Raw genomic sequence first — 26,165 nt, forward strand, 5'->3', positions numbered from 1 at the left:
AAAATTACTGCTAGAACCAACAAAGAAATATGAGCTAATTTGTGAATAATAGTATCAATAATTAACTTTTATTATGGGCTTAAGCTATTTATTTATTAATGGCTAAACTACTGTCATTATCTCATTTAATCGTTTATGTAGTTCTGGCATTATCTCTGATTTACACGATGAGGAAACTGCAAGTTAGAGCAGTTGAGAAACTTACCTAAAGTTCTTAAACAAGAGAGCTAGATGCATCCAACCCAGTCTGTCTGACACCTGGCCTGTGCTCTTCACTTACCGCAATAGGGTGCTGATCAGTGAATTACTCAGCAATAGGAAAGGTGGTCTCTAGAGATAAGGCCTGTCCTTGCTCTGTCTTGGCATTTGTATAATGCTCTAGATGAAGACATAGATAGTGCAGTTATCAAACCTCTCAGCAATGCAGACCCAGGAAGAATTGGGAGGACATTAGATAACAGGATAAGAATCCAGGATTATCTCAAATTGGAATGGTTCTCCAAAGAAGAAATGCACTAGAGATAAGAATACAGTCCCTTACTGAGGTCAGAAACACCTGCACAAGTGCACCGTACTTTAGCTGGGAGAAGGGGTGTAGGGAGGAAAAATGCTTAGGGGCTTTTGTCACCTAACTCTAAGGACTGTAGTAAACCACAGCTTGTCCAGAGCAAGAGTAGAACAGAGGAGCTATTCAGGACCACTTCATCTGAGGAACTGGTGAAGAAACTCAGAGTCTCCGGGCAAAACAAAATAAAAGCAAATTAAAAAAATAATCCAACTGGGTGATGGTGATGAGGGTGCTAGAGAGAACACTGTCTCCAAATATTTCTGACAGTTCCTTTCGAGACTCAGTGGTTAACGAACCCGACTAGGAACCATGAGGATGTGGGTTCAATCCCTGGCCTCGCTCAGTGGGTTAAGGATCCGGTGTTGCCGTGAGCTGGGGTGTAGGTCACAGATGGGGCTCAGATCCCATGTTGCTGTAGCTGGGATGTAGGCCGGCAGTTATAGCTCCAGTTCGACCCCTTGCCTGGGGACCTCCATATGCTGGGGGTGCAGCCCTAAAAAGACAAATATATATATTTCTGAAAGTTTTCATAGAAGAGAAGTCAGGCTTGTTCCATGTGGCAGAAGGGTATTACAAGGATCCAGAGTTTGGGTCAGGATGAGAAATAACTCCCCCTAAGTTAAACCTGTTCAGAATTGTAGTCAGTTGTATTGGGGATAATGTGCCCTGTACTGCTGGATGTCTTTGAGACTGAGACTGAACAATCACTTATTAGAACTTAACCTAGATGACCTGTAAAGTCTCTGCCAGCACTAAGTGTTTGCCTCTGAACATGGCAAACGAATAAAGTATTTCTATACTATTTTTCAAAAAAGTAAACTCAGCTTTCTTCTCTGCTTGCCACCTGATTTAGTACAGGGTTAGATATATGGTAGTGTATATTACAGAACTCCTGTTTTGAAACTAAGCTGTACAAGTTCTAATTTTTCACTTAGAATGAGACAAGATTTTGAGCACACCAAGTTAAGCTTTGAGTATTTCTTTTAAATGAATGTGTACTTTACCTGTGTATAACTCTTGCCAAAAATTACACTCAATTTGTACCATGTTCCTGCCAATATTTTTTCTAAACCACATCCTCTGATGTAATTCTTGGTAAGTTTATAAGGGAATGCATCTCTACAAGATGTGCCTTGAATACTCATTTATCTTTTAACAGATTGAATTCTGATATAAAGGATGAAGTTGTTTCAAGGATGTAATCTGACTTTCTGAGACCATCACAGTTAGTTCTTAAACTTAGTTCTGTAATCTGCCTCGTTCTCTTTTTGTAATACACATTCACAGTCTTAATTTCCGACTTAATAGAAAGAACTAGATATATATTGAAAATGTCTATATTGCTTTTCTAAAGATATCAAAAAGCATATCATTTTGTTGGTTACCATCACTGTCTTTCTGACGTTGCTGAACAAAGTTGTAGCAAAAATAGGAAACTCTCTATTTTTGGTCTTAATCCTCTATAAAGTTTACCTAATAACTCAGTGAGTATACTAATTGAAAAGAAATACTTTTTTATTTTTTCAGGTGTAATCCCTTTCCATGGATTTTCAATGTATGGTAAGTTGGGCTTTAAAATATTCACTGTTTTTATTACACTTTAGGAAATTAAACATGAAAGTCACACTTTGTGTAACATCACCCACATTTTTTCAGCATTGGGTTTGGTATCTGTTTATATGTCCAATTAAAAAAAATTTAAATAAAGGGTCATCATAATTGCTCAGATGTTAATTGCTTGTCAAATTAGAATTGAACATACTATGAAAATGGTTCTGTGGTTTCCCATTTTCTAATTCAGTGAAAACTAGAGATTGATATTGATATTTAATTCTAATAGATGAACAATGAGATTGCTTGAATTCCTGAACTAGTTCTCATAAGTATGTAAAAAAAAAATAATAGGTCAGAAAGGATGCAGAGGGAGGGACAACTGAGTGTGCGTTCATAATTTCTCTAGACTGACTGGTATACAAGCAACAGTTACATGGAAACATCTGGTCATCCTGAGACACTCATGTGCAGGTTTGAGCTTTCTGGTCTCACGTGGAGGAATACAGGAAGCGTAACGAAGATGCAAGAGGAAGAACACCCTACACCTTAACGCCACTTAATTTTAAATTTTTCATGTATTACATGTGAACTTGTTGAAGATTGTTGTCCAACTATTCCTACTCCCCAACCTTTAGACTAAATAGAAAAACCTTAATACTTTTATAAAAAGAATCAGCAATAAATTAACCCTTTTCTTTGTTTAAAAAAAAAAACCTCAAGTGTTCAACATTAAGCAGTAACGGTACATGACATGATATAAAACTTTTAAAACCAGCATACAGGGAAAAGAACTCAAAGTACCGAGACATTTTGCATTATGCTGCTTTTGGTGGTGTTGGCCGTGGGCTTGAATTACAGCGTGCTGTACTTAATTCTCTGGAGCAACAGAGAAAATGGAAAACCTAAAGATTAAGAATATAAATTTTACCTTTAAGAAGAAAAATGTTAGCCCTTTTAACCTTCCGTTCTAATAATTCCAAGTGTAAGCTTTTTTTTTTTTTTTTTTTTTGTCTTTTTGTCTTTTTGCTTTTTTGGGCCACTCCCGCGGCATATGGAGGTTCCCAGGCTAGGGGTCCAATCGGAGCCTACGCCAGAGCCACAACAACGCGGGATCCGAGCCGCGTCTGCAACCTACACCACAGCTCACGGCAACGCCGGATCCTTAACCCACTGAGCAAGAGCAGCGACCGAACCCGCAATCTCATGGTTCTTAGTCGGACTCATTAACCACCGTGCCACTACGGGAACTCCCCAACTGTAAGCATTTTTGAAGTGAATAGTTTTTAAAAGGTGTACATGAGCAACTTGAAGGATAGTTAATGACGGCAGGAAAGTTTAAACCTTCTAACTATTTTCAGGGTGCAAAAGCCATCATTGTCTGCTGCTGATTCATATTTCTGGTCCTTTTAATAGAGTAATTTGTACACTGGAGGGGCAATGTTCACCAAGGAAATAGATGATGCAAAATGTTTGATATAGAGTTGATGCTGTTTTAGAAAAATATGGTAAACATCCACAGGTACTTTAGAGCAGCAATCACTTATTTAGAACCAGTAGATGGAATAATCACAACTGATCCCAAGAAACTCTGAATAGAACTGGGCCACTTTTGCTTTAGTTACTGTATTCCTTTAAAATTATAACACTTGTCTCTTTAAAAATATATGAAAAATTTCTCTGATTTCAGCTGGCCTGTCTTCTCTCCCATTTATGTAGATTAATGAAGTTGTATGTGTAGTATATTATGATTTCATAAGTTCTTAGAGTGCAGTATTTAGGTCACAGATGCAGCTCAGATCCCGAGTTTCTGTGGCTCTGGTGTAGGCTGGCAGCTACAGCTCCGATTGGACCCCTAGCATGGGAACCTCCATGTGCCATGGGAGCGGCCCAAGAAATGGCAAAAAAAAAAAGAAAACTGTCTAAATATATATTGAAATATGCCAATATAAACTGATAGCCTAAACTGTTAATTACAATTTTAATTTTCAAATTCAGTTAGTTGAAGACCATCATTCTAAAAGCTAGTCATAAATCATATTTTACTTCCCTGACTTCAAAAATTAAAAATTTTGAAAGATCCTTTGTGGAACAAAGTAAAAATGAATTGCCTGATTGTCATTTTCTTATTACTTCAACTAAAAAAAAAAAAGGAGACTTGACTCTATGTAGTTTTTAAGTTATTCAAAATTTTTAATATCCCTATACAGTCCTACTGTTTCATTCTTATTCTACTAGTGAGATTATAATAGTTTATAATTTACTCCTTTCTTTTTAATTTTTAATAACTCAATTTTTACATGTGCATATATTCCCTTTTCAACATGAAAAAAGAATATATATATGATTTTAAACTTGTCTGTGAATGAATATTATTACTATAAAGTATTTCTTTATTCTTTCATATTTTATGAACTTATTTTTAAAATTTTAGTAGTTCTGCAATATTATCAATTAATTTTTTTTTGTTCTTTCAGTTGCTCCACTTTGTTTTCTATACCATGAACCTTCCAAACTGTATCAGATATTCCGTGAGATGTATGTGCGTTTTTTCTTCAGACTTCATTCCATCTCTTCTCATCCTTCTGTAAGTTCATTAAAAAAATGAATCAAACCAGACTCTAATCTGTTCTTTCTTTCCTTAAGAAAAACAAATGTTAATTTGTGATGTCAAGCAACGCTTTTCTGTAGAATAAATGAAAGGGAAGAAATTGGTATTTAAGTAGCTTTAGTAATAGGGAGGAAAAAGTCCTTTATCAATTGGCATTGAAATTATCTTTTATATATTAAAAGAAAAAACATAGCAGTGTCTGAATTATTTTCTTTGACAAAGCTTCTTTCAACACTGGTTTCCTCCTCTCTGAACTGAAGTTAGTAGTAAGTTTCCGTGGTGCTATAGAGAGGAGCACCCTGGGGGTACTGGGCTCCTGGCAGGTGTTTGGTAGATAAATGGCTGCTGTGTTTATCGTGGTGGTGGTGGTCATCATCATCATCATTTTCTTTGTTGATGAAAATTAAACATCTGTTTGTCACATTGTTCAGTATCACATTAGGCTAATTATCAGTTATCAAACTACATTTTTTGTGTTTATTCAGTAGATGGTTTCTTAACATGAAATTCAAGGAGAAACATATCGGGGGTTAAATATTTGTATCTGTTTTATTTGGGCAGGTCCTTTATCCTATCTTTCCTTCCCTCCCCACCCCCACTCCCCCCTTAGTCTGAGTAAAAGCAGTGTTTGTTTTATTTCAGTTTTACTGTATCTGTCTTTGGGCCTCCTTTGGGTAACTTAACTGACTCTCCAGAAGAAACATTAAAAATTGGAATGTGTCAGAGTTCTCTTGTGGTGCAGCAGGTTAGGGATCTGGTGTTGTCACCGCAGCAGCTTGGGTTGCTGCTGTGGCCTGGGTTCGATCCCTGGCCCAGGAATTCCACCTACCCTGGGGCTTGGCCAAAAACGAAAAAAAAAAAAAAAAGAATGTGTCAAGGCTACCAAGTTTCCTGAAAGAGGAGACTCTGTCACTGCTACTAAACTTGATAGCTTTTCGTCATCTCCCCATTTTAATCCTGTGTATTGCTGTTCCACCTTCCCTGTCTCCACTATTGCTCTCATACATTGCTGGTGAAAAGTTGGCAAATAACAGAAATCCAGGATGTCTTGGGTGAGCAAATGAAGTAGTGCCAATTATCTTGGGTTTCTTCTCTCTGAGACTAATTGATTTAGCACCTATACTGCATTCATAATCTAGAATAACCAGAAATATATTAATAATTCTCTTTTCTAATGGCTCCTTCGTAGCCTCAGATTTCTTACTCTCATATTCAGTCCCATTTTATGCTTCGGAGTTAAAAAAAAAAAAAAAGCTTTTAACTGGCTGCCCGGTAGATAGCTGTGGTGTTTTTCCTGTGCAGGCCGCTGAAGCTGGCCACCGAGGAACTTTAGATACTCCTTCTCTGTCGCTAGGCTCCTTATGTGTCCTTTTGCAGCCCTGCATTTTGCAGCCCTGCAAATCGATTGCGGCAGCCCTGCCTCTGCCCCTTCCTTATTCAGTGAAATAAAAGACTTACAGGCGGTCATCTCCTTTTCTGGCTTGCAGCCAGACTGAACTTGGAATCATGACAGCCTTATTTCTTTGGAAACTCAAAAAGAGGATTAAACTTCCCTACAAAGATCAGCCCTGAGGAATGCTGAGCTGCAAGAAAGATTTTATTCGGAGTTGTCAAGTAATAAATGAACTTGAAAAACCATCTGCTTGTCCTCTACAAATAATGCCCTTCTTAAAAAGTAGATTTCAGTTTTAAAAAGTTATCCTTATGCTAAGTAATCAAACATTCTTGTTTGGTAACTTCCTGACGCAAATTTCAAGCAGTCAGCAATAGTGTTTCCCTGGGGATAGATTTCAACGAAAGGGTGAAAAAAGCAGGAAATATTTTCCCTGATGGGTGAGGCAGCTGGAAGCGAAGGGACGTATGGAGGGAGAAAGTCAAGGGTGTGGCTGTAGCACCAGAGAAATACCTGGAAACTGGAATGCATCCAGAAAAAACTAATTTTGCTGGGCCTAAGTGATAATACATGGCATTCAGCGAAGCAGGTTTTCTATAAAATGATGTTTTCTTTGAAAAACATGAGGATTGCTACACGCCAGGCTACGTGGGAAGCCTATTGTTAAGAACGAAGGCTCCTCAGAGTATCTCTAGGAGTGAGTGTCCATAAAAGCAGATAAAATTTATCTTTAAACGGAATGTTAAAGATCATTAGTGCATTTCCTGTTTGGGGCTCTTAAACAATATAAAAATATTTATATTGATAATTTTTTCTCATTTCCATTTGAATGATGTGTTGGCCAACTTCATTTTTAAATCCTAAATTATGCACTTCTCTTGTGATTTATTATTATATCCAGGGTATTGTGTCACTCTGTCTGCTGTTCGAAACGCTTCTTCAAACTTATCTCCCCCAACTCTTTTATCATCTACGAGAAATTGGGGCTCAACCGTGAGTATTTTTCTCTAATTGGAGAATAAGTTGACACCAGAAAGATTCAGTAATTTTTCAGATAAATTAAACTATCAGTTTCCCCAATAAAACAGTAATTATCAAACAGTAAATTATGACTCAACATGGTGCCAGAAATCCTTGGAAGACTTACCAAAATCCTAATAAATTTATATTTGCTAGGATACTTGTGCTTGGTACAAGAATCACCAAAAGAACTAATTTCTATCCATAATGAAAGATGTTGGCCAAACGGATGCAAAAATTTGTGGAAGCAAATACCACCTGAGAATTGTGACAATACTAAAATCAAATTTATCAGAAAACAACTTATGAAAATCATATAGATTAAAGTTTGCTGTCTTCCATTAAAGCAAACTAGATTAATTACCTACCGATGGTGGTACACTGATTTTTCCTTCCAAAAGCTTGAATATTTGTTCATTTACTTCAGTATGAGTTATTGGTGAGTATATAGAGTACGTGGACTTCATTTTTATTGGTTCTCTTCTCTCTTTTTTAATTAACAATATCTAAGACAACAGAGATTTCGAAATGATTTATCAGTGTTTTGTTACTGTCTTCCTGTCTGTGTAACATTTTCTCCTAAATAAGGGCATATTTGAAGAGAGCACTAACTTTGCAACCACAAAAGGAATTAATGGGAAATAGAGCAGTTTCATACTTGTCTTCTCCTCACCTGAATCCATAGCAGATGGATGAATGAATGAATGAGCGGGTGGGCTTAAGAGACAGACCCAGATTCAAATTCTGTCTCTACTAAACTGTATAATCCTGGTAAAGTTATTCAGTTTATCTAAGCCTCAGTGTCTTTCTTTAAGCCAAGATAATTCAATTCCTTTATCTTTAAAAGCAAGAGAATTCCTACTTCTTAGAGTTGTTTGAAGATTGAATATATGCATATATATGCATATATATATAACATATATATATAGTGGATATATTCAAATGTATATATATCTCCATTCTATAAAGCACCATTGAATTTCAGACATCCTAGATCTCAGAAATACCATTTATACAACAACATTTTATGTCATCCATTGATTATACCTGACACTCTTTCTTTTGTAGCCTTTAAAAATATAAATAGTTTATATTACATGTAAGTCTTTTTTTTTTCTTAAGTTTGTGGTAAACTGACCTCTTTTTTTACTATTGTGAAATGAACATTTGAATATAACTATGCTTTTCTTTACTAGGGTAAAGGTATTTAGTTTACTGCTAGAAACTACAATCCCAGTAATTTTTCTCCCTAGCCTATTTATACACTTTAATCATTAAAAGGAATAAATTTAGTTCAATGAATTGTGATAAACATCAAAATTCTTATGCTGAAGAAAGTATAAAAATTAAATTGTCAGGCTAGAAATCAGTTATTAAAAGGCTATCATGAATTAATGTTTATGCTGTTGGAAGGCTTTTAATTTAGAATTTAATTTTTTTTAACAGATATAGGACTCTTCAGATTATCTCCTTCTTGAGTATTTTGTGCATTTTATCTAAGTTATAATATATATGGACATAAAGTTATTCACAATATTCCTTAATTGTATAATCAGAGTGGCATTATCTCTCTCATTTCTGAGATTGATATTTGTATCTTGTCTCTCTCTTTCTGAATTAGTCTGGCTGAAGTTTATTAATTTTATTCTTCTTTGAAAGAATCAGGTTTTGGTTTTGTTGATTTTCTGTTTTTCTATTTTCAATGTCATTGATTTGTGCTCTTTTATTTATTTCCTTCTATATGCTCGCTGTAGCTTTATTCAGCTCTTGTATTTCTACTTGCTTAAAGTGAAATTTAGATAATTAATCTGAGACATTTCTTCTTTTCTAATATAAGCGATAGCCTTATAAGTTGTAGTCTAAGAACTGCTTTACCTCCACTCAACAAATTTTGATATGTTTTCATTTCATTCAATTCAAAATATTTCTTAATTTCCCTTGTGACTTCCTCTTTGACAATTAATTATATTAAAGTGCTTTTTTAATTTCCAAATATTTGGAAAGATACTATATCTTTCTGTTATTGATTTCTGTTTTAATTCTGTTACAGCTCTACAACATGCTTCGTAAGGTTTTAGTTTTTTTGCATGTGTTACAATTTGTTTTATGACCCAGTATATGATCTATCTTGGAGAATCTTCCATGTACACATGAATTCATATTCTGTTAGTGTGGAGCAAAATGTCCCATAAGTGGTAATGAAATCAAATTTGTTGATAATGTTCAAGACTTCTATACACTTGTGAATTTTCTATGTCCTTTTTCTATTGATTATTGAAATGAAATGTTAGTCTCTAATTATACCTGTTAATTTATCTGTTTATTTCTTCAATGCTGTATATATATTTTTTACTTCATGTTAGTTGAACCTCTGTTTTTATCATTATATAATGTCTTTTCTAGTAATAAATCTACTAGGTCTGATATAACCATTCCAGCTTTCTTTTTATTACAACTTGTCGAGTGTATTCTTTTCTGTCCTCTTACTTTTAATATATTGATTATCAATGTCTTTACTATTCAGGTGGCTTTCTTGTCAAAAGTATAGTTGAGTCTTCCAGTGTAGCAGTTTGTCTTTTAATTGGTGTGTTTATTCCATTCGCATTTAATGTAATTGATATTATTGGATTAAAATAGTATCAATTGATATTATTTACTATCTTGATAGACTTTTTTGTTTGTTGTATGTGCTCTTTATTCTTTTTTCCACTTTTTCTGCCTACTTTTGAATTGAATATTTTTTATTCCATTTTGTCTCCAGTATTAGATTATTGTTTATTTATCTTTTAAAAATATCTTTTTTTTTTTTTTTTTTTTTTTTTTTTAGGGCCACACCTGTGTCATATGGAGGTTCCCAGGCTAGGGGTTGAATTGGAACTGTAGCCGCTGGCCCACGCCACAGCCACAGCAACTCCAGATCCAAGCTGCATCTGCAACCTGCACCACAGGTCACAGCAATACTGGATCCTTAACCCACTGAGCAAGGCCAGGGATCAAACCTGTGTCCTCATGGATGCTAGTCAGATTCATTTCTACCGAGCCATGATATATCTTTTGATAGGTATCCGTCTTAGTTCAGTCTGCTATTAACAAATTACTATAAAGAGAACAACTGTCTAAGATCAGATTGCTAATATTGTCAAGTTCCAGTGAGAGCTTCTAGCTTGAAGACTGCTGACTTCTCATTGTATCCTCACATGACGGAGAGCAGAGAGGAAAAACAAGCTCTCTCATGACCCTTATGAAGGCACTAATCACATAAGGACCCCCCTTCATAACTTTATCTAATCCCAATCAATTTATAAAGCCCATACCTCTTTCCTAATACCATCACATTGAGGGGTAGTTTCAACATATGAATTTAGGGGTGGGAGTGGGAACACAAACATTCAGTTTATGACAGTGCCCTACAGTTTATAATGTACATCTTTAATTAATCACATTCTACTTCCAAATAAACTCCAGGCCTGGAGGGCTTCACAGGCAAATTCTACCAAAAATTTTAGAAAGAAATAATATCAAGTCTTGTTTTTCTCTGGCTGCTATCAAAATCTTTGTCTTTAGTTCTCAGCACTTTGATCATAATGTATCTGGACATGGATTTCTTGGATTTACCCTGTTTGGGGTTTTCTAAGTGTCTTGAATTTGAGGCTTATTTCTTTTGCCAAATTTAGGAAGTTTTCAACCATTAGTTCTTCAAATATTTTTTCTGCACTGCACTCATTCTCCTTTTCTTCTAGGATTCTGATGACACAAATATTAAAACTTTTGGTCTTATCCCACCGGCTCCTGAAGCTCTGTTCATTTTTTCAGTCCTCTTTATAGTTCAGAGTGGACATTTCTATTGATTTATACTTAAATTCACTGGTTCTCTCATTGATTATTTCCATTTTGCTATTTGATCCATCCAGTAAATATTGCTTTCTTTTTTATTGTTTTTGTTGTTTTTATATTTTTCAGTTCTAAAATTCCATTTGGTTCTTAATAAAATTCAGAGTTGTGCATTAATAAGAGCAAATTCTACTGTACATAAGTTATACCTCAATAAACTTTATTTATAAGAAACTGGTTCTGTGCTCTATATATTAGGGAGCAGGGAGGCATCATGTGTGGTGGTGCTGTTCTAAGACGACACTCTGAGAGATCCAGTAAAATAAAACTAATTAAAGTTAATAATTTAGCTTTAAAAGCTAATGAATTCTTCAAATTTAAAATGTCCGTTGGCCAAAATTTTTTGGCATCTATAAACAGATATACTGAAACTAACCAAAAAAGCTCGACTTATCAGTACTACTGCCTCATCTACTTTGTTATATTACAGTAGTTATCTAATATTGAGAATTTCTGAAACGTGAGAGTCCTTTTCATGGAATTTTTTTTTTTTTTTTTAGGGCCACACCAACAGCATATGTGGGTTCCCAGGCAAGGGGTCACATCGGAGCTGTAGTCACTGGCATATGCCGCAGCCACAGCAACACCAGATCCAAGCAACATCTGTGACCTACACCACAGCTCATGGCAACGCCAGATCCTTAACCCACTGAGCGAGGCCAGGAATTGAACCCACCTCCCCATGGATACTAGTTGGGGTCATTACTGCTGAGCCACAAGGGGAACTCCTGATATTGCTTTTTGATGAGAAGAAATTCCATTGGTAAAATTTCTTTCTTTCTCCATATACAGACTTCGCATATCATTTAAATGGATGGTTCGAGCTTTCTCTGGATACTTAGCTACAGATCAACTCTTGCTTTTGTGGGATAGAATCCTAGGATACAACTCTCTGGAAATTCTTGCTGGTAAGAGTAAGTGCTTGTTTGTAAAACACATGCTGTTTCTATAGTAAAGGCCCTTTCCTTTCTAACATTCACCATCTGTATTTGGAATTTGAGTATACAGTTGTCTGTCATTTCTAACTCATGAACATTTATTAAATTTATCTGATTTAGAAGACAGGCCCTCAGGAGTTCCCATTGTGGCTCAGCAGTAATGAATCCAACTAGTCTCCATGAGGAGGTGGGTTCAATTCCTGGCCTCATTCAGTGGGTTAAGGATCTGACATTGCCGTGAACTATGGTGTAGGTCGCAGATGTGGCTTAGATCCCACGTTGCTGTGGCTGTGGCATAAGCCAGCAGCTATAGCTCCAATTTGACTCCTAGCCTGTGAATTTCCATATGCCCTGGGTACAGCCCTAAAAAAAAAAAAAAAAAAAAAAAAAAAACCAAAAACAAAGACAGGCCCTGAGGTTCTATGATCCAGATATGTCACCAGTTTAACCCTAGTCTGTCTTGGTGGTTTCCAGGAAAGTCTATTTCCCCTCCCCTATTCTTAGTCCAGCCAGGCTTATGGTATCAGCTCCCGTGAGTTGTGCAGCAGAGTGTAGGCAGACATCCATTCTTCCCTGGACTCCTCTTAGTGTTCTATTCCAGGCCCCTTCTCACCTGCTACCTAAATCCAAGCTGAGACTGAACTTCCCTGCAGAGTTGACATCTCATCTCTTCTGGACTTCAGTTTATACTGAATTCAGAACTTTTTTTTTTTTTTTTTTTTTTCTTGCTAACAGTCTCTGACTCCTGCCCTGGTGGCTAAGTTTGCCCATTGAGATATTCTCTTAAGCCAAAAGGAATTCATCCTTTTTTCAGGCAGCCACAAAATCCATCTCTCCCTAAGCAGTTTTTATAACAGATATAACAGAGGGCAACTGTATGGTAACACATAGGGCACAGATTTCTTATTCAGTTATTTTGCTTCTCCTTTGTAAAATAGATGCAGTTATTTTTCAGCATTGAAACTATCAGGAAATTGAGATAAGTATTACAGGGTTATCACAGGGACCGAGAGCAGAGAATTTGGCAGAGTGCTGCTTCCAACCATCTCCAGTTGTGTGATATTGAACAAAGTATCTAACACGTTTCAGTCTTTGGTTCTTTACCCAGTGATTGCATTGTGAAGGCACGTCTGTGGGCCATTTGGAAGTAATGCTTAATCAAAGACTCTTTTCTTGCAAAAGATTTTCTAGGTACCATGTCAACATATTTTTGAATGTCAAGAGGTCTAGAATAATTATGTGGCATTTTGAAAAGGACATTAGAGTAATAATAAAGTGCCATGAAGGTAAATGTTGTCCCTGGTACATTCAGAGATACTATTTACTGGTGTTTTTAACAGCTCCTAGTATTTCTAGCTCAATAATTGTAGAGTAATAGAATAATTTCTATCTCAATTGTTTTTAAAGTCCAGGCAAATGTGAGTTAGGGGAAAATGGTCTGCCATCACCTCTTTGGGCTGCGTGGCAGTGATAGATACAATCTAGAGATGGAAGGAAGCCCACAGGTCATCAGGTATAACTTCTTTTAAATATTTCCGACAGGCAGTTCTCATCCTCTGAACATTCGGTGGTAGGTAATCCCTGTCTTATGAAGTAGCCCGTCTTGTGTCTAGATCATATAACTTGTTAAAATGTACCACCACTAAGCCAGGGTCACCATGGTGTTTTTTCTACTCTCTCACCCACCCCCTTTCCCCAACGTCTTCTATTTTCCGGGTTAAGTAGTCTTGGTTTTTTGCTACCATTTCTCAGGTAAAAGGACTTCAGATTTTCTACCAAGTAGCTCTTCTGGGTAGGTCATAAATTTGAAGGCTATTGTATGTACCTTTTTGTATCATTTCAAAAAGATATACAGAGCATATTAAAGAAACGGGTTCAGTGTAACCAAGTGCCTTCTGATAATTATGATTTTCCGAAAGTAGAATGAGCTTTTTAACTGTTACCTGCAGGGTTAAGAGGTTTTCTATATGAAAGAAATGTTGAATTGGAAGACCTTCAAGGCCTCTTCCAATTTAAATTCTCCCATCCTGTCGCTTATCACCTGTCAGCAAACTAACGTAAAAGAAATAAACGAATGTTGAATGCTGCATTTGCTCTAAGCTAGGCACTCTGCTGTGACCTTAATACGTTAATAAAAACGTGATTGATGTGTAGGTAGAAATGCAGCCACACCATTACATCCATTCCCTTTCTCTGAGTGTTTAAAAAAAAAAAAATCCAAAGAGAAGAGATATAGAATATCTAGAAATGGAATTAGACTGAGGCAGTTCCTACCATGGAATTCAGATAAAGAGCCACAGGGTAGGTAATTGCATACAGACGTAGGTGAATTCGTTTTGATTATTTTATACATGTTTTGGTCTGAATATTGGGGACCACCTTTTTTGCCCACGTCAATTTACATAGTCTTTAGAAATGTTTTAGTAAATACTGACTGGTTTTGATTGCAAATTAACTAGGGCCTTTTGAAGAACAGTTTAAAGCACAGGTATCTTAATGTTCACGACAGAGTTGCTTAAAGTAATGAGAACAGTCTAAAGGACCAGATGTAAATATGTGAGTTTCTTTTTTTCATATGAAGCATGCTTTTAGTTGAAAATATCCCAAAGCGTAGACCTTTTCTCCTTGGCAAAGAAACCTGCTCTGCGGAAGGGCTGGGCAAACCAAACATGAGCAAAAGGAAAGGAACTTCTGTGATGTGACACCAAGATAAATAAAGGTTATGAGCACATAAGCGTTGTGGATGCTGAAGTTAATTAGTGAACTGCGCTTTTATTCTCCCTCTTATCTACCTTTGGAAAAACTATTTCCCACCGTGTAGAACTCTTTCCTGCTACAGCAGAAAATTTGACCATCCTGTCCAGCTTTCACCAGCTCAGTGAAATTACACACAAAAAAGGAAAGAGGGACCACACCCCTTGCTTCTAAAATGTCTCCATTGTCATATATGATTCCAGATATGAGAAAACGATACAGAAGTTGCTGGCCCACAGAAATGGCTTTCTTTGATATTCTTGTGAAAATGGAAGCTCAGGGATGTTAAAGTACTTAAGTTTTTCTCCATTTCAATTAAAGGATAAATTCTTTGCCCCAGATCTCTTCTATCCCTTGTTACATATTAAATAATCCCAGTTGATTTGACTTTTCAAATTATTTTACCCTTACCATCTTTTTCCCCCAGCATTTTCCTAACTAGTTTTAATGCTTTTTTGCCAAACTGTCCACAGTCTGCTGTCCTGTCAAAAAATGCCTTTGCTCCCCAGTCACTGGTTCCACTCTGCCTCTATCTGGGGCAATTAAGAGGCCTGGATCCTGACTTCTACTCCATAGGCACAGCCACCTGCTAGGTGGGTCAGAGCCCAGGACCACCAGGGTGTCATCCTTCAGGCCATCTCTCAGGACAGAAGAGAAGACAGTTCTTAGGAAAGCACACAGATTACCGTGGCAGGAATGAGTCATCGTGCTTACTTACCTTCAGTCTCAGGAATGTCATCACTTACTGTTTAAATGCTTGGCTTCTAGAGCCAGAGTTGAGTATTCACTCTACTATTTTCTACCTGTGTGACTCTATGTCATCCAAGCTCCCAGTGCCTCAGTTTCCATGTTAGTAAAATGGTACTTAACTCATAGAGTTGGTATGAGAAATAACTGCTGTTATCGTTATTCCCATAGTAAAAATGTATTTAAAATGTATTTGCATTAGCTATGCAATGTATGTAGGAATAGTCTTCCAAATAATTTTAAAATTCCTCACCATGTATTACCTAAACTTCAAGGACTTGAGAGGTAGGGAATGAACTGCCCCCACTGGTAATGAAAAAAGGGGGAGGAGTCAAGCATCCTCTCCGTACAGTACCGTCTCCTTGTCAGCGTTTCCTAAACCTCTTAAATTGTTCATGGTGACTCATTCTCTTCCATGAGCTTTATGGTGGATTATATAATAAGACGTAACACAGAGTTTCCGTCGTGGCTCAGTGGGAACAAATCTGACTAGTATCCATGAGGACGCAGGTTCGGTCCCTGGCCTTGCTCAGTGGGTTAAGGATCCAGTGTTTCCGTAAGCTGTGGTGTAGGTCTCAAACATGGCTCGGATCCTGCATTGCTGTGGCTGTGGTGTAGGCCAGCGACTACAGCTGCAATTCGACCCCTAGTCTGGGAACCTCTGTATGCCTCAGATGCAGCCCTAAAGAGACAAAAAAAAAAGGGGGGGGACGAATGTGAGCATTACTCTCTTTTCATATGCATGCAATTAATGCAAACAAAAATCCAAATATTTTCTGCTTAATATATATTATTGACCTTTAAGATGTTCCATAATAGTTTGATTTGTTTGTTGGGCTTTTTTTCCTTCAAAGTTTCAACTTCTTTTTCCCGTAGGCAACATTAATGTAAATATCCAGATCAACCCACAGGAGCCCGCCCCACAGACATATCCGTTTATGACACTCTAAGAAAGTCAATGCTGAGTATAAAAATATAAATGTAACAAAATGGTATAAAAATATTTTTAAGAAAGACTTTATTGCCAAAATTTTATTAGGATATCTCTTTGATCTATTTGAAACATCATTTGATATATTTAAAAATTCAGTCCACATATAACTTTTCAGAAGCCTCTCCATTGCATCAGTAAGAAACACCTACATCAAAATAAATTTATGGGAGTTTCTGTCATGGCTCAATGGTTAAGGGATCCAACTAGGAACCATGGGGTTGTGGGTTTGATCCCTGGCCTCGCTCAGTGGGTTAAGGATCCGGCGTTGCCATGAGCTGTGGTATAGGTCGAAGACGAGGCTTGGATCTGATGTTGCTGTGGCTCTGGTGTAGGCCGGCAGCTACAGCTCCGATTAGACCCCTAGCCTGGGAACCTCCATATGCCATGGGAGCGGCCCTAAAAAAGACAAAACAAAACAAACAAATAAATAAATAAATTTACGACAGTGGTTAGATCTTCCTGCCATTTTAAAACTGTCATAATTGAAGTTGTAGGTACAAAAGAAATGATTCATAAAATGACTTTTAAGACCACTGAACTTCCCTTTTTTCCCTAAACTGTGCCACAGGCACTGTTCTCCATGGAAGACAATTCCCATTCCTTGCCAGACCTTAATTCGGAATGCAGTTTTCATCAGCAGTTCTGAGCTCTCATAGTGGGTTGTGGGCATAGCGGTAAATTTGTCAGGCTGATGAGTAGGCCAGCAGTTGAAATAGTGTGCATTCTTTTCCAGTCCTGGCAGCTGCTGTGTTTGCTTTCCGAGCAGTGAACCTGATGGAGGTGACATCACTGGCTGCAGCTGAAGTAAGGATAAGTTTCACTCAGATGGGCTGGAAATAGGTCCTGAGAGGTTGCCAGGCTTGGGCACTTTAGTCTCAGATGCATACTTGTACACATTACTTGGAGCCTAATTTTTTTTTTACTTAGGTAAAACTTGTACGTTTTGAGCTAAGTAATAGTAGGTATTCAGAATTCCTCAACTACGTGGAAACAGTGTTGCTTGGGAAGGAGTCATAAACAAGATGATAATAGATAGGAAACCCCCCTACCCGTGATGGGAAACAGGTACCTCATCATTTTAGTAGAAACTATTGGGGCTTATGTTGCATGTTCTTATCATTGTTCACATCCATGTGTTACACTCATAGAACAAAGCCAAGCCAGTTGAAAGAATTAAAGAGCATGTGTTTGAATGATTTAGTAAAGATACCTGGGATCCATGGGCTTTTTGGTTATTTTTCGTTATGAGTTGATTATTTAAAGCTGATTTTTTTCGGTAGTATATATAGCTTATACCTGAAACATGGTTCACTTAAACAGTGGTTTATTTACAATGTTACTCTTTGTTATAGCTCATAGAAATGTAAATTTTATCCTTAAAATAGCTACCTGTGTTCTTTATTTAAAGAGAGGAGGATGTTTATGCATCTTGCAACTGAATAGATATTAGTTCCATCTCAAAATGATTTCCTAAAGTCAGTTACTCCTTACACCAGTATAACGGGACTAGGATTCATAATGTACACTTATTTATAGAAGCAAGTTGAAACGTTAGACCTCTTATAAACTCATGCTACCTTGTATATTTGAAAAAGGCTCAAGGCTAAAGTCCAGGTTATTTTCTACTGCACTTTTGAGTGTTTTGCACATGATCTAACATTAAGATGTTCAAAAAAGAGAAGGAAGGTTGTAGCTTCCAAACAGAGATCTGGAACAAATCTGAGGCATTTAGAGTGTGTTGATGTCAGAACTACATTGTAATAGTGTTTCTGTGCCTTATTTCATAGGCGTCACTTTGCTGATCAGAATACCGATACTAATAATTCCTTTTTTTTCTTTTTTTTTTTGTTTTGTTTTGTTTTGTTTTGTTTCAGGCAGTTCTTGCTGACCTTTCTACTTTAAAAGTTATGCCTCTTCTTCAGATTTTCCTGTTTGCTACTGTCACCTGATCTTCTTCAAGGTCACTGACAATACATCTAGTTTTCATTAGAAAGTAATCATGAACTATGCAAACTCTGCATAAAACCAAAATTAAACTTTGCATATAAGCCAATAAAGATCATGTTCCTTCCTCAGTCAAACTTCAGTAGTTTTTCACTTTTTGAAACAGTAACTCTGTGCACACCACGTATTGCACTGCATGCTGCTGATTTTCAAGACAGAAGCAACAGACATAACTTCTGCCAAATTGAGCATACTATATAGATCACCCTGGCTTGTGAAAGGCATGTGACAATGTATGCAATAAGAGCTAAAGATACTGTAATGAACTTGAAGAGGTAATGTAGCCTCTGGGACATTCTCCTAAGTCAGTTTGTAAATGTATCTCTAGATAATGAATCGTTTTGTCTGGTTCTCCACTCAGAGCCAGGGGTGGGGTAGGTCATGGGAAGACTTGAAGAAGATAATACTTTTAAGTAGGAATTCAAATGTACTTTAGTTGTTTTTTAACTTTTCTCTCATGGAGATCGTCTAGATCCCTCTCCACTTTATTTCTCCCTTAAAGGTCTCTATTAAGGAAGGTCAAATGCAACAGTCTCCACCTGACAGTGTTTTATTCATCACTTTCGGAAAAAAAGAAAATTACGGACTGATCCCTTCAAACTTCTCAACCTTCCAACTCGTGGTTGGAAGACTTGACGCTGCTGAGGTCTGTTGCCAGATTCTCTCACTTTGAAAGCACACAAAGAGGACACTCAAAGAGTCGCTGAAGGGAATGAAAAATCAAAAGCATATCCACTTTTACTGAAGCTAGGTTGAACAGATTACTTCTAGGGCAGAGCAGCTTAGAGAGACCAGAAGTAGGTACCATACAGTTATTCATTCCAACACCTAAGATATTACACAAGGCATCAGTCTTATTTTGGTCCTTATTATAAGTGAAGGATCTTATTTTGTATTACTTCTTAAAGACCTAACATTTTTGTAATATGGAATGATGGAATGTCAGAAAAAGAAAGTCCAAAAATCATTCTCTTTCCATTTTAGACCCAAATTCAAGATGCTGATCATTCAAAAAAAAAAAACAAAAAAAACACTCTGAATCAATAGATTGATGGTCTTACTGAATGCCTAAAACTGAAGTGTTTTATCCAAATGTATTTCCCATGTATTTTATTTTGGAAAATATATTTTAGGACATGTGTAACAAGACTTCTAGTATGATGGAATTTGATATAACTACTAGTTATGAATTTGAAAAGCTATATGAATGCCTTTATTCATCAGGTACTTGTTGACTTACTGAGGACTAAATAATCATTTATTCAGTGATTGATTTCTTAATAAACTCCAATTTGTTGCTTTTGAAGGGATATTGTTGTAATCATGTGCTCTGCCATTCTGTGCGTCAAGATGCACATTCATCACGGGGATGAGCACACACCTGCGACTGTTTCGTCCTCGCTTCCCTGTTAGGAAGAGACAGTTTTCAAAGACTGAGGTCAAATATGTGCAAATCCATCCATCTTTGGCTTTTTTCTCTAGGGGAATGTTCATAAGCCCTTTTAAAAGCAGCAGTGTATTAGTCTCGTAGGGAAAACATTCGATTGGAGAGTTCTTTTCTTAATTTTAAGTCCCTAGATATTAAATCCCTCTTATCTGTAATTTGGGTGAGGGAGGTGGGGGGAGAGGACAGGCAGCAGAAGATTCTTGCATTTGCTCTGTTTACCTTACAGGGTTGAGCAAGACCAAATGAGAAAATATATTTGAGAGTGATTTTTTTTTTTAAGGCTACAAAGCACCAAGCGACTGTGAAGAGGTTGTCAGTAATTAACTTTAAATATGACTTCTTAATGTCAAGTGGTAGAAGATAGTATTTGAAGAATGCCCAACCTCGTTAGCATTTATATGACTTTATTTGATGATTGGAGAGTTTATATCCCTAAAAAATGACTGGACATTGCAGAGCAGATCCTCTCATCTGGCGTGGGTGCATCTGAGTCCCAGAGCCACGCGTGGTGGGCTGCCAGACACTCTGCTGCCGTCACAAACCCCTCTCAGCCACGTGCTGCTCTTGGCTGCTTGCTCGCAAGATGCGTGGAGGAGGTCCGGCTGCCTTGCCCCCTCCGTCTCCAACTGCACTCCTCCAGCCGCCTTCCTCCAGCCTTCTCCACCGCCACGCCTCCCAGCAGCCTCGCACAGGCTCTGCCCCGGATCACAAGGATCCGGGTGACCGGTGACCATTACGTAATTATTCCTCCTGAGGCCTTCTCACGGATGGTGAAATGGCCTAATGGGCAAATCATATTTGGCTCTTCTGGATTTCAGTTCACCCATTAATATAATATGCATGGGCGTATATGACGGAAGAGTTTATTGAACAGTCCCTTTGATCAGAATGTTTTGGTAGTGCAGGCTTGTGGCTAATTGAAATTTCCAGCCTGTCTTAACTGCATGGCACCCCCTTACCTTCACCGCATACTGGCTCTGCCAATTTCATAGGAAAAAGACTGCTAGGCTTGAACTCCCTCAGCCCTCCAACCTCACAGCTTAGCGTTCTTCCCTTCTACTTAGCTCCTTCCTTGTCTCAGGAAGTGTCTGTCTGTTCCTACAGCTCTTTAAGTACAGGTCAAGTCTATCACTTACATACTTGAAAATTAAACAATACCGTACTGCTTAAAGGAGAAAGTCCAGGCTCTGTAGCAGAGCAGGGGGGATTTGCCATGGCTCCATCTCTGCATTTCTGTGCTCCCTCACTCATCAGTTATTCCTGTCCTTCAGCCTCCCCGGATTCCATGCTGCTGCTCAGCCAGCCGTGGCTGTGTACTTTATCTCTCCATTTTTCAAGGCCCCACTAAAAAACTCGCCTCTATTGTGTATATGCCCTGGAGCCGAAAAATTAGAATTAATTCCATGCTTCTCTCTGTTCTCATAAAACTGCTCATTTTCCAATACGGTGCTTAGAATCTTGAGTGACGGGTTTTTGTATGTGTATTTCGTCTCTCACGTCACTTTATTCTGACGTCAGTTTTCACTGACTATCCCAGGAATGAAAGAAGAAATGAATGAATGAAGATGAAAGAAAAAATTTGTCCCTGTGAGTTTGTAGCCCCTGACTTGTTCTAAACTATGTTAGAATCTGTTTTTCTTAAAACTTGGTTCCTCCTCGGTATCTCTAGTCTCCCTTCCTCTACGAAGGTGCTCCTGTTCATTCGGAGACCTCCCCCCATCCCCACCCCTGCCCCATGTGTCTCGGATGAGGCTGACCCCCACCTCCTGAGTCCCAGCCAAGCCACCGTTCTGGACCATCCTTCTGGCCACAGGGATTTTCAGGATCCGTGTAGCATCCAAGGCTGTGCAAAATCAATGAGACTCGATGAAGAGGCTTTGATTTAATTTGCAGGGAAGCTGGGTATGAAAAAGAGAGGCTATAGGGCCTGGAGCTGCTGCAGCCTAGGAATGGAAAGCGTGTGAAGCTGCTCCGGTGACCTTGTTAATCCCCCCGTCCTGCTCCACCAGTCTCGCCCTGGACTGTTTTGTTACGTGAGCCAAGATTCCCTTTGCAGCAGAAAGGATGCTAATGGAAAGTATAGTTATTTTACCTTTTAGGTGATCCTCTACAACACAGCTATTTGGTACAAGACCCCTATCTACACGCTGGTTAAACTAGAGAAGTCTTTTTTTTCAGTCAAGACACATCATGACCTTACAAGGATGAATTCCATGTCCCAGACCCACTAAGCTCCCTGCAGTACCATAAACACACAAGCCTGTCTCTCTCTCTTTTGGCCCTTTACCCATACAGTGCCCTCCATTCGGGGTGCCTTCTCATCTCTCTTTACCCAACTCTTACTTGTACCTCAAAACCCAACTCAGGTTTTGCATCATCAGGGAAGACTGCTTCTCCTATGAATTCTCCTTGTACCCTAAATATACATAAGCAATATCATAATCATATCTTAACTTGTCCTTCTCTTCCACTAGACTGATTCCTTAAGGACCAAAAAATTTAAAAAATGGTTTCTTTTTCGCCTTTATATCTCTAGAACCTGGCGTAGTGCTTGTCCTGTAGTGGGCTTTTGTAAATGCTTATTAAAAGAGCAAATGAAATCGTCTACTCTAACTCACTCATTTTACTGATGAGGAAAATTGCTCAGTTCAGGGTAATAACTTGCTTTTTCAGTGTTACCCAGCTGTTTTACCTACGACGTTGATTGATGAAGCTGCCTGTGGAAGTTCAAAAAAGAAGAATATTTTGAGCGAAAAAAAATGGAAATGCTTAGCTCTGTCAAGTGTTTTCATTTAAATCAACTTTATTAGGATATAATTTATGTAAAAAAAAGTGTGTGCGTTTTAATTATACAGTTCTATAAAGTTTGACAAATGTATAATCCACATCACCTCCACGGCAACCATCACCTGAAACAACTCTCTTTATGCTCCTTCCTTTTGATCTTAAATACATTCACCCCAAACAACCATTGATCTGCTCTGTCCCTAAACATTAAATCAGTCTTTTCTAGAGTTTCATGGAAATGGAATCATACGTACGTTCTCTTTTATGTCTGACTTCTTTTGCTCAGCATGATGTTTGGAGATTCATCCATGTTGTTGTGTGATTAGTTTTCCATTTTGTTTTTATTACTTGACAGTGTTTCATCATTTCTTTACCAGTCATTGTTAATGGGCATCCGTGTTGTTGTCATGTCCGGTGTCTTATGGTTACAGCTACTATAAACATTTGTGTGCAAGCCCTCATATGGAATAGCTTCATTTCTTTGGGGTAAATGCCTAGGAGTGGCCTCGCTGAGTCATATGTAAACACAAATTTAACTTTCTACAAAAACTCTAAACTCTTCTCTGAAGTAGCTCTACGATTTTACATTTCCACTAGCAGTGAACGAGAGTTCCAGTGGCTCCAAATCCTCACCAACTCTTAGTATCATTGTGTTAGTCACACATAGGTGGTTTTAATTTGCATTTCCCTAATTACTAATGATGTTGAGAATCTTTTTTATGTTTATATGCTATTTATACATATTCTTTTGTAACGTGTCCAAATCTTTTGCTCATTTTAATCAGTTACTTGATGGCGTGAGAATTATTTATTCTGGTTACACTTCTGGTTTGTAAAATTTTCTCTCAGTTTGTGGCTTGTCTCTTAATTTTCTTAGCTATCTTTTAAAAAGCAGAAGTTTTAATTTTGTCGAATCAGTTTTTTATGGTTCATAGTTTTTTGCCTCATATGTAAGAAATCTGTATAACTCAAGGTCACAAAATGTTTTTTCCTACGTTCGTTTCTAGAAACTTTATAGTTTTAGCTTTTACATTTAGACCTTTTTGTTTTGTTAGCTAATTCTTGTGTGTGGCACAAATTGTGTTGGGGGGTCACAGTTTCCATATGGATATACAATTGTTTTTTTTAGCGTTTGCTAAAAAAAAAAAAAAAAAAAAACTATCCTTTCCCTTTTACGTGAGCCCCTCAGTATAAAATCAATTGATCATCTATTTGTGGGCTTATTTTTGGACTCTCTATTCTCTTCCATGGATTTATGTCTGTACTTATTCCTGTACCACACTGTCTCGATCTTTGTAGTTTTAGGGTAAACCTTGAAATCAAGTGGTATAAGTTCTCTAATTTCATTCACCTGTCTCACAACTGTTTTGGCTATTTTAAGTTCTTTGCATTTCTAAATAACTCTTAAAATCAGCTTTTCCATTTGTACCAAAAAAAAAAAAAAGCTGATGGAATTTTTATTTTTATTGACATAGCATTAAATCTATAGGGAAGTGTGCGGACAATTGCTGTCTTAACAATGTTGAGTCTACCAGTCTGTGACTGTGGACTGTATCTTCGTGTTCCTTAGGTCCCATTTAATTTCACTCAGCAGTATTTTGTAGTTCTCCATGTAGAGTTTTTGAACATATTCTGTTAAAATCATCCCTAATTATTTCACTTCCTATGCTATTGTAAACAGCATTTTTTGTTTCAATTTCCAATGGTTTGTTAATACATAAAAATACAATTGCTTTTTTATATTGATCTTGTATCCTGAGATCCTGCTAAGCTTACTACTTCTAGTATCTCTTTTTATAGCTGCCCTAGGATTTTCTACATACATGCCATCTCTAAATAAAGCCACTTTTACATTTTTTTCAAATTCGTACGCCTTTTATTTCTTTTTCTTCCTTTTTTCATTGATTGGAACCTGCAATAGAATATAGAAGTGCTGCAACTCACCTAATTTTAAATTAAATGCACGTCTTTCTTGACTAAGTGCAACAAATATTTTAAATATATATGTCAGTTTACTACTTTGGCCAATTTAGGTATAAAACAGTGGGAGGAAAGCAAACAGGTTCAGAATGAGGTGGGGAGACATGTCCATACACGGTGAAGATAACTTTGCCAAGTTTTATGTTGCCGATGAGCCAAATGACTTCTTCAGATTATTCTTAAGCAGTTGGCCTCAGGCATTATCAGTGTCTTTATTAGGTTAATTAGGTGATTTTTTTTTCTATTACGTCAGCTATTCTTTAAAACGTTTTTCTGGCATTCCCGTTGTGGCTCAGTGGTTAACAAACCTGACTAGTGTCCATGAGGATGTGGGTTCCATCCCTGGCCTCGCTCAGTGGGTTAAGGATCTGGTGCTTCCATGAGCTGTGGTGTAGGTCAAAGATGCAGCTCGGATCCAGCGTTGCTGTGGCTGTGGCGTAGGCCAGCAGCTGTAGTTCCGATTGACCCCTAGCCTGGGAACCTCCATGTGCCACAGCTGCGGCCCTAAAATGACCAAAAAAAAATTTTTTTTTCTTAGATATGTCTTGTGCATATATTTACTCAACAAACATTAAATGCTTATTCTGAACAATGTACTATTCTGGGCACTCAATGTTTATACATATTTGTATTTTGCTTATTCAGAAGAGACATTACTTCTTATGGGACTAGAGTACTAACACCTCTTTTCAAAGTAATGGTGCCATCCCTCCTATCGTGGGAAGGATATTGGTCCCTTAAAGATTTTCAGGTTCCAGTCCCAGAATCCTGTGACCGTGCTACCTTACATGACAAAAGGCACTTTGCTCATGTGAGGAAATTAAGGAATTTGAGATGGATCGTCAAGTGCACCCAGTACAATGACGTGGTCTCTGTAAAGGAAAGAGGGAGGCAAGCAGGAGTATCAGAGTCAGAGAGCGGACTGATGATGCAATGCTATTGGTTTGGAAAATGAAAGGAGTTCGCGTCGTGGCTCAGTGGTTAACAATCTGACTAGGAACGATGAGGTTTTGGTTCGATCCCTGGCCTCACTCAGTGGGTTAAGGATCCCACGTTGCCATGAGCTGTGGTGTAGGCCGCAGATGTGGCTTGGATCCTGCGTTGCTGTGGCTCTGGCGTAGGCCGGCGGCTACAGCTCCAATTAGACCCCTAGCCTGGGAACCTCCATATGCCGTGGGAGCAGCCCTAGAAAAGACAAAAAGACAAAAAAAAAAAAAAAAGAAAAGAAAAGAAAAGAAAATGGAGAAAGAGGCCATGAGCTAAGAATGCAGGTGGGCTGTATCGCTGGAAGAAGCAGGGAAATGGCTTTCCCCCAGAGCCTCTGGAAGGACCTCAGCCCTATCGACACCTTGATTTTAGGACTTCTGACCTTCAGAACTGTAACATAATCACTTTGTGTTGTTTTAAGTCACTAAGTGTATAGTTATTTATTACCGCAACAACAAGAAACTAACCCACCTCCTCTCAGATAAATTTGGTT

General features: G+C 37.8%; 1 protein-coding gene across 1 annotated transcript in view; it reads left to right on the plus strand.

The window, feature by feature from the left end:
* The window catches only part of TBC1D19 (TBC1 domain family member 19), a 115,142-nt gene extending 95,650 nt beyond the window's left edge, over positions 1 to 19,492 (plus strand). The window contains 6 exon segments of the mRNA XM_013978566.2: positions 2,096 to 2,128; positions 4,597 to 4,706; positions 7,025 to 7,116; positions 11,827 to 11,942; positions 17,201 to 17,271; positions 18,342 to 19,492. Of these exon segments, the coding sequence (XP_013834020.2) occupies positions 2,096 to 2,128; positions 4,597 to 4,706; positions 7,025 to 7,116; positions 11,827 to 11,942; positions 17,201 to 17,271; positions 18,342 to 18,416 (497 nt within the window). The 3' untranslated portion in view covers positions 18,417 to 19,492.

The sequence above is a fragment of the Sus scrofa genome, chromosome 8 (assembly GCF_000003025.6).
Source record: "Sus scrofa isolate TJ Tabasco breed Duroc chromosome 8, Sscrofa11.1, whole genome shotgun sequence".
Classification (NCBI taxonomy): Eukaryota; Metazoa; Chordata; class Mammalia; order Artiodactyla; family Suidae; genus Sus; species Sus scrofa.